Source organism: Penicillium odoratum (assembly GCF_028828045.1).
Source record: "Penicillium odoratum strain IBT 22623 chromosome Unknown utg000005l_segment0_segment0, whole genome shotgun sequence".
NCBI classification, from domain to species: Eukaryota; Fungi; Ascomycota; class Eurotiomycetes; order Eurotiales; family Aspergillaceae; genus Penicillium; species Penicillium odoratum.
The window spans coordinates 4207283-4219976 of NW_026643147.1; the positions used below are offsets into that span (position 1 = coordinate 4207283).

At 48.6% G+C, this 12694-nt stretch overlaps 4 protein-coding genes across 4 annotated transcripts; 2 read left to right on the forward strand and 2 right to left on the reverse strand.

Annotated features, from left to right (window-relative positions):
• Nucleotides 1-1695: 1695 nt before the first annotated feature.
• On the reverse strand, nucleotides 1696-3858 carry N7520_007117 (uncharacterized protein; the record flags this gene model as incomplete). The annotated part of the gene is made up of 4 exons (XM_057141051.1): nucleotides 1696-2360; nucleotides 2411-2678; nucleotides 2728-3025; nucleotides 3275-3858. The coding sequence occupies 4 exons, from the start codon at nucleotides 3856-3858 to the stop codon at nucleotides 1696-1698; spliced, it is 1815 nt and encodes a 604-aa protein (XP_056995057.1).
• A 1967-nt stretch (nucleotides 3859-5825) lies between these two features.
• On the forward strand, nucleotides 5826-7674 carry N7520_007118 (uncharacterized protein; the record flags this gene model as incomplete). The annotated part of the gene is made up of 3 exons (XM_057141052.1): nucleotides 5826-5841; nucleotides 5971-6741; nucleotides 6806-7674. 3 exons carry the CDS (start codon nucleotides 5826-5828, stop codon nucleotides 7672-7674), a joined length of 1656 nt encoding a protein of 551 aa, XP_056995058.1.
• A 1092-nt stretch (nucleotides 7675-8766) lies between these two features.
• N7520_007119 (MARVEL domain-containing protein) lies at nucleotides 8767-9540 on the forward strand (the record flags this gene model as incomplete). Its single annotated transcript, XM_057141053.1, has 1 exon — nucleotides 8767-9540. One exon carries the CDS (start codon nucleotides 8767-8769, stop codon nucleotides 9538-9540), a length of 774 nt encoding a protein of 257 aa, XP_056995059.1.
• Nucleotides 9541-10075: 535 nt separating this feature from the next.
• On the reverse strand, nucleotides 10076-11104 carry N7520_007120 (Pectinesterase; the record flags this gene model as incomplete). Its single annotated transcript, XM_057141054.1, has 2 exons — nucleotides 10076-10811; nucleotides 10857-11104. The coding sequence occupies 2 exons, from the start codon at nucleotides 11102-11104 to the stop codon at nucleotides 10076-10078; spliced, it is 984 nt and encodes a 327-aa protein (XP_056995060.1).
• Between the last annotated feature and the right edge of the window lie 1590 nt (nucleotides 11105-12694).

The window sequence follows — 12694 nt, forward strand, 5'->3', positions numbered from 1 at the left end:
ATGTTGTTTGTTTATCCCCAAGCCGCCTTGGCAGTGGATGTGATGAATGGTTGTTGAGGGAACGATGCACAGCCAAGCACTGGGCTCCGTTCCAAGCACTGTTGTTGATGGTCAGACGGGCCGAGGTTCATGTATCTTTGCTGCTTGTGCATGAGATAGATTTGATTCAGGTCTCAGTGCTTTGAACTGCCCAGGTGCATTTGTGAGCTCAATCTTCCTTGATTATGTACCTGCACCCAAGTAAGGAATACCTACATGTATTTGCTGGCCTGTATGCCCAAATCGCTCCGTCGAAAATGCGTCCTTGATATTTCATTCAATTTTAATCCATGGCTATTATAATTATTTCTCTTCTTTGTCCTCATGTTAGAACGTTGGGATATATATCGTGGCATGCTGAGACCATCGACTTCAACCTTGAAAAAATCAAACAATATCAAAATTACCACTCATGTGTGCATCAATTTATTGACTGATGCATATCAATCTGAATACTTACAGCCCTGGAGTGTATGGAACTCTCCAGATATCAGATTACTAAAGTCGTAGATCTAGAAGTGGCAATTGGGCATAACTTGAAGAGCTCGAGGACCCCTATGCACTTCAAATCCTCCATTCATACATATACATGGATATACCTTGAGTAACATAGAATATCATCCTTATCAATGAGAATAAGGTTATCAGGAACTATAAAGGTGGGGAGTTCGAGGGATCCATGGCCATGATCCATGGATTGCATCCATGTCAATCGTACCAAGGTTAGGAGTGGGTCTACCATCGATGGACAGGATGGATCTTATTTCGATGTATTATCGGTATGTATATAGCTGATATGAGAAATATTAGGTATTCAATCAAGACAGTTGAGTTTAATTTGGGAAGATTTAGCTCCAACTTTGGAATGTTGGGAGGCCCGAGCACAATATCTAATTTATTCATATAGTTCGCAAGAAGACCTGACCTCCGCAACTCCCCAGGCAATACAAAGTATTAAGAGGATGCATATGAGCTATGACTACATGGGCAGTTCAGCGGCTCACTAGATTAAACATTGAAGAGGAATGTATTATTTGTCAAGGGATGAATCTGGATGACTTGAAGATTGTTGTAATGTTTTCGTAGCCACAATATTACGGACGAGATGGTATGGCCAAGGTACGGAATTGGAGCCCTGGAAGATCAATACTGAATGAATATAATTTTCATCAATCTTGGTACACATTTTTGCCGATTCATAGACCCGGGAACACTCAACAAGCCGAGTGGCTTGGTGAGCATCCAGCCAGAACCAGCTTGCAGACATGAAGAGATATAGAATAGACATGAGGAAGATCAATGTGAAGGCCACAACCAAGAATAATACATTGACAAGTGCAGAGAAGTGATTGAATAGAGACAAAACCCATAAATGACGTTGATTTTCCAGAACGCCAGCCCCAAACCTTCAGAATATGAGGACACGGACATAAATAAACCATGAATTGAGATGGCAAGTCCAACGCAGCAGCTTGGTAGCAAATAATTAACCTTTACCAGCCTCGTTCTCCAAGATAATCATGACGCCTCCGATATGTAGAAAACAGATAAAAAACAAACGCCAGTAGACGTTCTACTTTACAACCGCCAGGAACAGCTGAAACAGGGGTATCGTATTGAGAAGCACCAACGGACAGACAAGATGACACGGCAGGGCTACCGCTCGCCGAACTTGCCATACTCTTGTTGCCATTTGAGAAGGTGGCGCGTGAGAACGTCCATCATTTCCACGCTGCTCAGCTCCTTGAAGGGTTTTTCATTGTCACCTCCGTCAGTGGGCGCGGTCTCGCCGCCATCACTGACCGTCGAGGGCATAATGTTGTCGATTTGATCAACCATACTCTTCAAAAGGAGGCCTTGGGCTTGGTCACCGTTCCCAATGGGGGTGGAGGAGTTCTCGCTGGCTACCGCCATCTCCACCTGCATTCGGGAAATGAATTCAAGAATGGCCGCCACCCGTCTTTTCATCTCATTCATAGTCGTGCGTTGTGGGTGCATATGGCGGGGTTTGCTTGGCCGCCCAGTGTCTCCTCCGTTAATGTGCACACCGTTGGCACCATATCCTACTCTGGGCGATTCTCCTCCCATGTCATGGGAGTGCCCACGACGGGGTGACTCCGTACCAGTGCCGTTCGCATCACGATCCTTGGTATATTGATTACGGCCAACACGACCCCGGCGAGCTGGTGGGCGCCCTGATTTTCGGGTGGATGGCCGAGCAGGTGTCGGTTCTTGAGTAGGTGTGTTGGGGCTTGCTTGGACCGGCTCTGGTTCGGCTGGTGGGGCTGCCTTGGTTGGAGATGGGGGTTCATGTTCGGATTCTATTCCATGATCAGCATAAATCAAGCCTGATAGTTGCAAGAGGACTGACCTTCGCCCTTGCGGCGGTTTGTTCTTTCTTTTCGACGGGCCCCATTCTCGAGAGGCTCCGTTTCTCCCTCTTCAGCGTCCTTGGTTGTCTCTTTGTCACGTTGACTGCGAGAAGTAGCTCTTTGTTTCCGGGTGCCATTCGGGGCCGGAATTTTGCCTTTGGACTCGTCATCGGATGGAGGTTGAGATGCCAAGTGACTCGAATCAGCAGCTGGAGAGGGCGAAGTGGTTCGTTGACGCTTTGCACCTTGTCTATTTCTGGAATCACGCTGTCAGCTTTATGTTGGATGTGGAATTGGGACTGAAAATCACGCACACTTCGCTGCCACTTCGGCTTCGTTTGACCCGCTGAATAGATATGTCGTCGGGAAGACTCTTAGTATCTTCCTTGCTTTCCTCAATGGCTCGCCGAATCAGTTCTTCCTCGTCATAAGCAGCATCACGGCTGTTCATGGTAGACCGCCGCTTCGGGTTCATGTCGCCCTCGCTGTTTCTTGACTTGGGATCCCTTGAACGTCTAGATGTGGTTTCTCGAGAGGAGGCCCGAGAGACGGGTCGAGAAGAAGGTGCGGGCGACGATGCCGGTACGACGGGCAGGTAAGTGGAGGAGCGCGAGCTGTGGAATTGTTAGCATGGTGGACGTCGAAAGAAAAGTCGGTGATGAATGAAAGATCTCGGCGAGGAACGGGTAAATGCAATGATCTTAGAGCTGGATCTCTGGTTACGTTGTATGGGCAAGCAGTCTCTCCAGCCGCCGTCAGAATCGGACGACTGTTAGAGGCCCCAAGCACATTCGAAACACAACCACCAGGAAGCATGAAAGGAAGCAAATAATGGGATTAAAAGGCTTATCTCGTGAACTTACCCATTGGCTTCGCCCCTTATTCTGTGAAAGTCCGGCCGACACTCCTCGCAGAAATATTCATCAGGACTCATTTCCTCGTCCATGATGCCCACACAACCACCATGCTGCCAAACTTTGCAGGTGTCGCACTGGATAAACATACTCCCAAGATCATCAGGCACAGCATCGGACGAATCGGTGGGGGGGTGGACCGATTCTGGCTTGACGATACTGCGACCGAGAGCTTCGCGACGAGAGGAGGGCAAGCCTGGATATTCCTGCTGCCCACACAGACATCTTGTAACTTCCTCCTCTTCCTCTTCGTCTATATCATCTTCGTCATCCTCGCGACGAGGCTCTTCATCGTCGTCGTGGGCCCGCTGACGCTGGCGCGTTTGTGGGAGGTCGGTCCTCGAGCCGTTTTCGCCATCGTCGATGGATTGGGATCGATGGCCCGATGAGGTATGAGGGGAGGTATTTTTGTGATTTGAACGAGTGCTTCTCTCACGAGTGGTGGAGACTGAGGAGCCGGAGGAGTGGGTGTGTTGAAGGAGGGCTGGGGAGGGTTGTGTGGTGCGAGCCCGAGAGGAGCGACGAGGTGTCATGATGGCGAAATGACTTGGAGGGATTGAGAGCTTGAAGATATAATAATTTCAAGGTGAGTATAAGAAAGATTCAACAATTTCTCGCAACGGTGTCGAGGGTTGTTGACCACTGCTTCAAGCAGCACCGGATTGCGAGGGAGCTCTTGCGCGCGATTGTGAGCTCCTGCTGAGTGGAAGGAGGGGGAGACAATTGAGAATTGTAGATAGATTTGAAGCACAGCGTCACAAGGCTCATGGAAGAGCCCGATGACTACATAGTCTGTGGAAGAGCAAGATTGGCGGGGGTTGCAGAGGGAGAGAGAAAGAGAAGGAGGAAAAGCGCCGGAACGGGACTCCAAAAAGCACTTTCGCCCGTCCTTCCCCGCTCTCGACGCCTCTCACGACGCGCGACCTCTTTAACCACTTTGACCTTTTTAAATTTCCTTTCCATCTTCATTGTACCTTCCTACACCAGACACTTTTGTTTTCAAGTTCATTTGATTGTTGTTCTATTCTTTACGCTGGGTTGAAAATTGACCATGACGCGCTCGGCAGAATTCCGCCCCTCCCGCTTCAACCTGCAAACCCTTTATCGCTCGCCCCCTTCAGTACCCGGCAAGGCGACTCCATAGCGCAAACCTCCAAAAGATCTTGGACCTTTGGGAATGTATGGTTCTGGGAAACTATTTGTATCTCTCCGGTGCGCGAAGACTGGACGTGAACCCGAATGGAATGGAGCCACAGGACCACAGGTTGGACACGATTTGAGATAAACTGCATGCCTGCTGGTGCGGTGTGAATCGATGCAGATTGTTCGCTATGCTATGCGATGCTGCCATGTATGCTGGAGACTAGGTACCTTTCTGCAATTGTGCGGGGCGTCAAGGAGCCATGTAGTAGGCTCTGAATGAGACGTCTGATCATCGAGATCATGAGTAGCGACGTGGAGAGCCAAAGTAGTCAGTATTACTAATTATACCCAGAGGAAATGAATCGCGCAGCCAGCTAGTTCATTATTGTTCAGTCTCGATTTCGATTTCAAGCTCTGGTGGGGTGTCCTGCAAGGCACTCGAGAGGTAGGTTTTTTTGTTTTCTTTTTTTTGCGTTGCCGACCATGCAGGTACAATGGGCTCGTTGATTTCCCATTGAAATGTTATCTGGGTTGATTAGTCCCCTGGCGATGGTCATTTCACAGTAAGCGTTCTCATCTTCTGCACATGCTCAATGCCCAGCAGCTGCGGAGGATGTAGCCCCACAGAACGAAGCAAATGAGCCAAGATATGAGAGTATGAAATGGTGATATAACTTCAGACCAGAAGGTTCAGCAGAGTAGTTCTAAGAAAAAACTGCATCATGAAACATTGAAGATGGCGATGTTGAAAGTACAAAGATGTGTAATACATTCTACCCCAGAGGACCCGGTTGGGTGTCGAGGGTTACCATATACGGTTAGCGCCCAGTGTTCCGAATTCCCGTGACTCGCTGTTCATTTCGCTTCACATCTCTAACCCCTCCGTTCTATTCCCCGAGATCACCTGTAGCTCCAATAGGGCTTTCCCTCGTGAGTCAACAGATCCTTTTTTTAAAACCTGTTCAATTCCTGTATTTCTTGATCGGAGTTTGGACTCTGTGGATTTAAAGCACGCTTTGTGGGTATGTTCATGATTCCTATTCCGTGGTTGTGAAACGCCGAGGTCACCAGAGAGATACTAGGCATATCGTTGTCTATATCCGTGGTGTTCTTGAACTTCCATGTTACTACTGGCATGTGTCCATCCAATATAACTAACATGTCGGATCAATAGCGTTCCTTGTGAACCAAAACATCTCCCCCGGAGTATCACGAAAGTCGAACTTTGGTCTAAGTGGCCACCTACAACGAATTCGGTGGAGGGGGAAACAAACGGAAAAGAGGAAACGGGCTGGCACACCTCACTCCACACGTATGAACGGTTGTGGATGAGGCCCAGTGTTGAGAAACTTGCATGATGACTGCGACTCTGAGTACGTCTTGCTTGTAAGGGGACATCCCGGTCTGACCACCTCGTGAGGTGAACTGACAGGGCCCTAACCTTCTCGAGTCAAACTATCTGCCGGTTACTCAGTTACTGACCTGGTGTTGCACTCGTGTAGACGGGACGTTCAACTCGGCCCCTGACACACCTTCCTCCATTTATCCCGATCGTCTGATTCGTCCTCTCCCGAAACGGACCTTGCGCTCCCGCTTGTCTACCGACGCTGCCGATACCATCCTCTACCCTCCGACTCCTCCAGCATCACAGATCTTTTACGGTGTGTCCGGAGACTCAGAAGAGGCGGTGAATGACTCCAAAGTCTACGTGCAGCAGACCATCGAGTCGGACCGCCACGAGCTAACCCCCGAGGCTGATTCGCACGGATTTGAGACCACGGCCGAGCTGGAAAGCGGAGATGAAGACGCGCCAGTAGTGGTACGTCGCAGCGCAGGATTCCGAGGTTCTCTCTCGCCAGTTACCACACATCCATCTGGGAAAGACGGAGTCTCAAAATCCTCGACCGGCCCTGACGGTTATGACGCATTTGAAAACACAAATAACAAAAAGAAACGAAAAATACCCACCCCTGGCAATATGCCCGGTCACCATTCGGCTTTATCCCCGGAGTTTGCCAACATGGGGTTAGCCAACTCCAACCCCGCTCCCACAGTGGCTGGGGATGGGATGGGTCCCGGCACATACTATGGAAATGGAAACCCAGCCTCTCCATTGGCCAGTGGGATCTCTGGTTCTGGCAGAGGCCGTCTTGGTCGCAGTTCTCCTCGTAACAGCAGCGGACGCAACCCGTTGTCCGCAAATGCTCAGAATGCATGGATGAACACTCGGACCCCGAGTCGACGGGACGGGCTGATGTCATCTCCTGGACCAGGTTCGTGTTTCAGCCGGTGCCTGAATAATGGATAAAGTAGGAAGATTGCTGACTCACTTCTCAGAATCGCCCGATCAAGGAATTATTTCCACGGCCATCGCAAATGCCGCTACCCTCTCCTCACCTACCCAAGGCCCTAGCAATGTTAGCTTGCTGGAGCAGGAGAATACCACCCCAACCAAGACCCAATTCACCTTCACATGCGAGTCTGATTCCTCTAAAGGCATGGCCATGCAGCGAGGCTACTCGGTGCCCCATCGGTCGCCCACTTCCCCTCTTGCTATTACCACCGGCAATCCTCGAGGGTTCTCTACGCAAGGTACACAGACAAGTCCGAATATGAGCCAACAAATACCGCCGGGGGCGCACGCGCCCGTGTCAGATCAAAGTCCTGTCACTCGCAAAAAGAAGCGATCCCCTAGCAGCGTTTACGGCTTAGCTGCCCGCCAGCGGAAAATTCAGCAACAATACACCAACATTCACCATCCTCCGAGCTTGGAAGACATTTGGATTTGCGAGTTTTGTGAATATGAGAGCATTTTTGGCCGCCCTCCTGAGGCATTGATCCGGCAATATGAGATCAAAGACCGAAAAGAACGAAAGAGGCTCGCTGAAAAGAAGCGTCTTTTGGAGAAGGCCAAGATGAAGGGCAGGAAGACAAAGAAGGCGGCAAAGAATGCGTCAAAGAATGCCTCGGGCCACCAGAGCTACGACCGCGCCTCGGTCGATCACTCTTCTGCGGCTGGATCGGGGCTTCATGATGACGATTATTTGGGCCATGAGTATGAAGAAGAACCAGAACTCCCGACACCTAATCCTGAATCACCCGCCGAACTGAAACCTCCTTTGCCACCCGGCAATCACCCGAAATTAGCAGCCACTGCGGGGACCGCCAAGGGTTCTGCAGACGCAGGATCCATCCGACCACCCTGATGGGGCTTTTTGTCATTGGTATTAGGTATTACGAGCGAGGAGACTGTGGACGTTCGTACCTGTTGGATGATTCCCATAGTTGATGTAATGAGCTGTTACGAGTTTGCATGAAATTCCCCCCTCAAGCATTTTTAGGATGGCAAGCATTGGGATCGAGAAGGTTATCATTATCATTTTCAAGGAGTTTGTAATTACAATGACATTCACCCACGTCTAGCGACGTGCATCATCATTTGAAGTGGTATCTTTGTGTAGTTGTAGCCAAGGTTCTTTGTTAGATGCCGCTACTGGCCTAGATCGGTAGGGCTGAAACAATAAAATCGCTTCTCTATAATTAGCATTCAGCCAATATCGATTGGTTCATACTTAATGATTGCATACGTGCTGAAACAAAATCCTTATTGGCGCGCGCGAAGTCAAGCGCTGACCCACAACATCCTTCTAAGGAATCACGTTTCACTCCCTACCTTTCTACAGGCCAAGTCTATTTCTATCCTGAAGAATTGCCAGCTTTGTTTCATCATCTGACCTGGTCTGGGGTTCAATGGCGGAGAATGAAAGACAAACAACCGCCTGGTGGAGCTGTCGAGTTGGAGCCGCTCGGCGAACAAGTAGGCGGGAATGGTTTCATACTAGAAGCAGAAAAATAGTAACAATGGCCAACCTGTAACATCTTTGTCTTTATACTTACTATGAAAAAGGGATATGTGGTTTCAGTCAAGCGTGTCTATAGAATCTATAAAGCATCCACCATCCCCGATGATATGAAAGCAGCAGCAGCTACACCAACACCAACGACTTTCATTTGTTTCTTTCCGTTTCCTCTTTATAATTTGACCTCGTCGTCTCTCCTTGAACCAATTAGACTTCTGTCATTCTTTATAAGTCGCATCATCCTGGTCGATGACCCGACTTCATTAGGCTGCCATCCTCATCCACTCCCATCATTCACTGTTATATACCGTCTCGACGACGTATATTCTGCATCTCCCTCTTCTCAAAGCTTCTACTTTCGATAAAGACAATCTGCAAACCACCTGCAACCGAGCTTTAAACTTCGACACATCAAAAAAGTCGATTTGAACCTCCAAAATGTTCGTCGCAACCAAACTCCTAAAAATCGGCTACAACCAAGCCAAAAAGCGCAAAGCCAACAAAGATGCTCAATTCCAACAACCCCACCCAAACTACACCTATCCAAACCCCTACCCAATGTCCGCCTACCCACCCGGCGTAGCACCAGGAACAAACACCCAATATATCGCCCATGAACCACCCGCTCCACCCGCCAGCAAAGGAGCAAAGCTAGTCTCCATGTTCATCTCCATTCTCCGCTTTCTGCAATTCGTCTTCGGTCTCGCAGTCATTGGTCTGTATGGCCAGGATGTGCGACATGATCATGAAGATGACGATACCTATCATGCGAAGTGGGTGTTTGCACTTATAGTGGGATTCTTGGCGACTAGTACTGCGGGCTTCCATATGGTTTTGCCATTTTTGATGAAGCGGGTGAACAATTCCAGCAATCCGAAGTTCCATCTGCCGCAGTTTGTGTGGGAGTTTGTTCTTTGTATTGTTTGGTTGACGGTTTTTGGGATCTTTGGGAAGATGTATATTGGAGTCTATCCTAGCAGCAGCAGTAGCAGCAGCAAGCGGGATTCGGACAGTTCTACTTCTACTTCCAGTTCCACTTCGGGATTGGGGGATGCGTCGAAGATCAATCGGATGCGTCATGCTGCGTGGGTTGATCTTGTGAACTTGTTGATGTGGGTGTTTACTGCGTCTTGGGTTTTGGTTCGCTGGCTTAAGAGTCGGCGAGCGAATGCGGTTCCTGATGTTGATGTTGAGAAAGATAATCAGATTTAAGAGGTGGAAAGGCTTCTGGTTTGAGGTTGAGCTCTGCGATGGCTGCATGGGCAGGTGTTCTATCTGATCGGGTGAAGGTGAAACTGGAATGCTGGTTGCATGGTTCCTGGGGTTGGTGTCAGGCGTTTATATGGAGTTTGTTTCGTTTTACTTTACATTACCAATTCAAAATATCTTTCAATCATTACAGTTATTCACTGTTAGTTTATGCTTCTGAAAGGCAGCCTTAGAACTTGAAAGTATCTGGATTATTTTCGCAGTAGAGCATGGTACTCTGCGCTCAAGTTGATGCCAAAGAATTCTGCGTGACCGGGATCAATTGCCATTGGTCAGCCCCAAGGAGCGGAAGGTTCCAATTCAACTATATTGCAAATTCTACCCGTCCTACATTACTCGAACGGTCAGGAAATACTGTAAAAACGCCTAGATTCTGACTTTCAACTGTGGTATATAAACCGACGCAATGTACATACATCTGTCGCACTTCACAAAGAGAAGAAAAATACTAGAAACATAGAAAGTCCACCTTTCAGATTTAAGCAAGGTAGCTAGTATCAACCCAATCCGCGTAGTCACTTCCCAAAATAGTGGAGATAGAAATCGCAGCAGAAAGAGTCTCAGCAAAGCTAGCCCGAGTACCCTCAGCCCCATCGCCAGAGTTATCGTACTCGCCAAACAGAACATCCTCAGTATTCGACTCGGAGCTAGACCACTTCTCCCAGCCAGCGGAGTTGATGACATCGCTGAGAACAGTCTTCTGGAAGACCACGCGCGCGTACTCAGTCCAAGGACGACCAAGGTAATAAGTCCCCTCAACAACATCCTCACCCGATGCAGCCTCGACTGTACTCTCGTTGATGACAAAGTACCCGGCGTCAGAGCTGGCGGGGCGGCCCTGCGCGGTGATGGTTCCATCTCCATAGGTGAGGACGCCGATCTTGCAGCTGTCGAACCAGGCGTTACCTGTTTGTCCAAAGATGAAGTCGATGGCGCCTTCGATGTAGCATTTGCCGTAGACTTGGTAGCCCGTCTCTGCGAGGACTGTGTCTTGGAATCCGGTGAATTGACAGCCGTAGTAGCCCTGTTCGGTGTTGTAGGCGCTCAGTGCAAGAGCTTGGGAGCCTTCACCGTAGGTGTTTGCGACGTTGATATTGTAGATGGCGGACTTGGCGGCATAGTTCCGGAGGGTGCCGGTTTCATCGTCGTCGCTTACATCGACGAGGCCCAGCCCCGAGGTGATGGTGACGGTGTTGGAGGTGTAAGACGTATCACTGGAGTTGTTAGAAAGGAATTGTCTGTGGTGAGGGTAGACTTACTCTTCGGTCTGTCCGTAGATGATGAGCTTTCCTGAAAGCTTGGGGATATAGACCTGCTCCTCGTAGGTGCCCTCTTTGATGAAGATGGTCTGGGTGGAGGTCGAGGTGGTGGAAAGGGCCGAAATGGCTTCGCTGATAGTAGTGTAGTCACCACCTGACTTGGCCACGACGATTGACCCAGTGGGAGGGGTGGTACGGCTAGCAGCAAGCACGGAGGCCGCGAAGCAGGCAACAATACAGAATTTCATGATCACTGATTAAGAGTATGAGAATGGGAGTAATAGATAGAATGGAAAAGAATGGGATTGGATTAGCTCAATGCTGATCCTGTCGATCTTTTATATTCCATCCAGCTCCCCCTTAGCCTGTCCGAACGGTTCTGGAGGTCAGCCATGCGGACCTCATTCGGGCGGTAGCTCCGGCGCCATAGTCCTTAATCCACCTATAGCGCGAGTAGCTCAGCAGCTAGTCTCAATCAGCCACCCGTTTTAAGGTTCTGCAGCAGGCCCCGTAAACTGTTTTATCCATGTCAACGCGGCCAGCGCCACTAGGAATAATTCATGATAGGTTAATCAGGTTTAGCTTCGGAGAAGACGCAAAATAAGCCCTTCTGGGCATAATTGTCCGGCATCTTCAGGTTTCTGGGCAAGGCTTGTTGGTGCGCGGGCGCAATGTTCCACCAGTGAAGTGTGAAACATGTGGGGAGAGAGTAGAGACGGGAGCCCCTGGTGATTTCCTCAGGCCGGTAGTGGTGGGTCCGCCACACGCTTAAATTTCGGAGAATAAGGTTTCTTATATAGTGGCATTCTGAAATAAGGATTGTATCATCTATCAGGTAGCTGTGTACTTAGATACTATCTGCCATTTATGTAAAATAAGATTATACTAGAAAAGTTTTGAAAAGGAGACAGAAATGGTACTTAACTCGAAGCCATATGCACTGTCTACATGCGACCTCGGTTTACAAATTATTGCCAACATGTTAGTTCGAATACATGGGTAACTAGTACTCATAGTAATTCCATTCAGATATCGCAGGTCCTTTTGATTCACGCCCCACCTTAGGCATATGAGACATATCGTGGCTCGGATGAACCTCCTGAATAGTCAGTCTCCCTATACTTGTCTTAGCCTAGAGAATAGTTTGTAGATACCCCTTTTCAATTCGAGTCGATTCTCACACAAAAGCTAGATTCCTTTTCGTAATTATTACTGTAGCCATATAGGTCATATTTGTTCTCCAGTACCGACCGCCGGAACTGATGCTGTTCAAAATTTCCACAACTCCCGGCGCATATACTGAATAAAGCTGGATAGCTCACTCATATGAATACATGATGTCAATTCACACTGACATTTCAAATGAGCTCTGTATATGAGTTGCAGAGTCCTCCAAAAAAGTCCTGACATAGTAAGCGCTTCCATCCCCAATTAAGCCGAACGTAATTTCTATCCCCACATCGCATCCGAACTTAGCCATTATTAGTGAAATTTCTATCAATTGAACAAAGATTGTATGGCGAAACGTACTATTCCTAGCTATACCCGGATATCATAGAAATATATATTGAATCATGACCTACTCCGAATCTGGACTCCCTTTCCCCCGGGGTCCGAGTCCATGAAAGACAAACTTTTCCATCCACACCCGAATGCAAATAAACATCCACAAATAAACCCAGGGAAACCCGCCTCGACTCCGAATGTCAAAATTCCCTCGAAGGCGCATCCTTGAAAAGCGACGAAAAAGCCATGCTTTCATAACATGCCTCGGAGCTCAAAAATATGATTACCATGCTAAAACATGTCAAGAGGGACGATAAGATGTTCTATCTGGC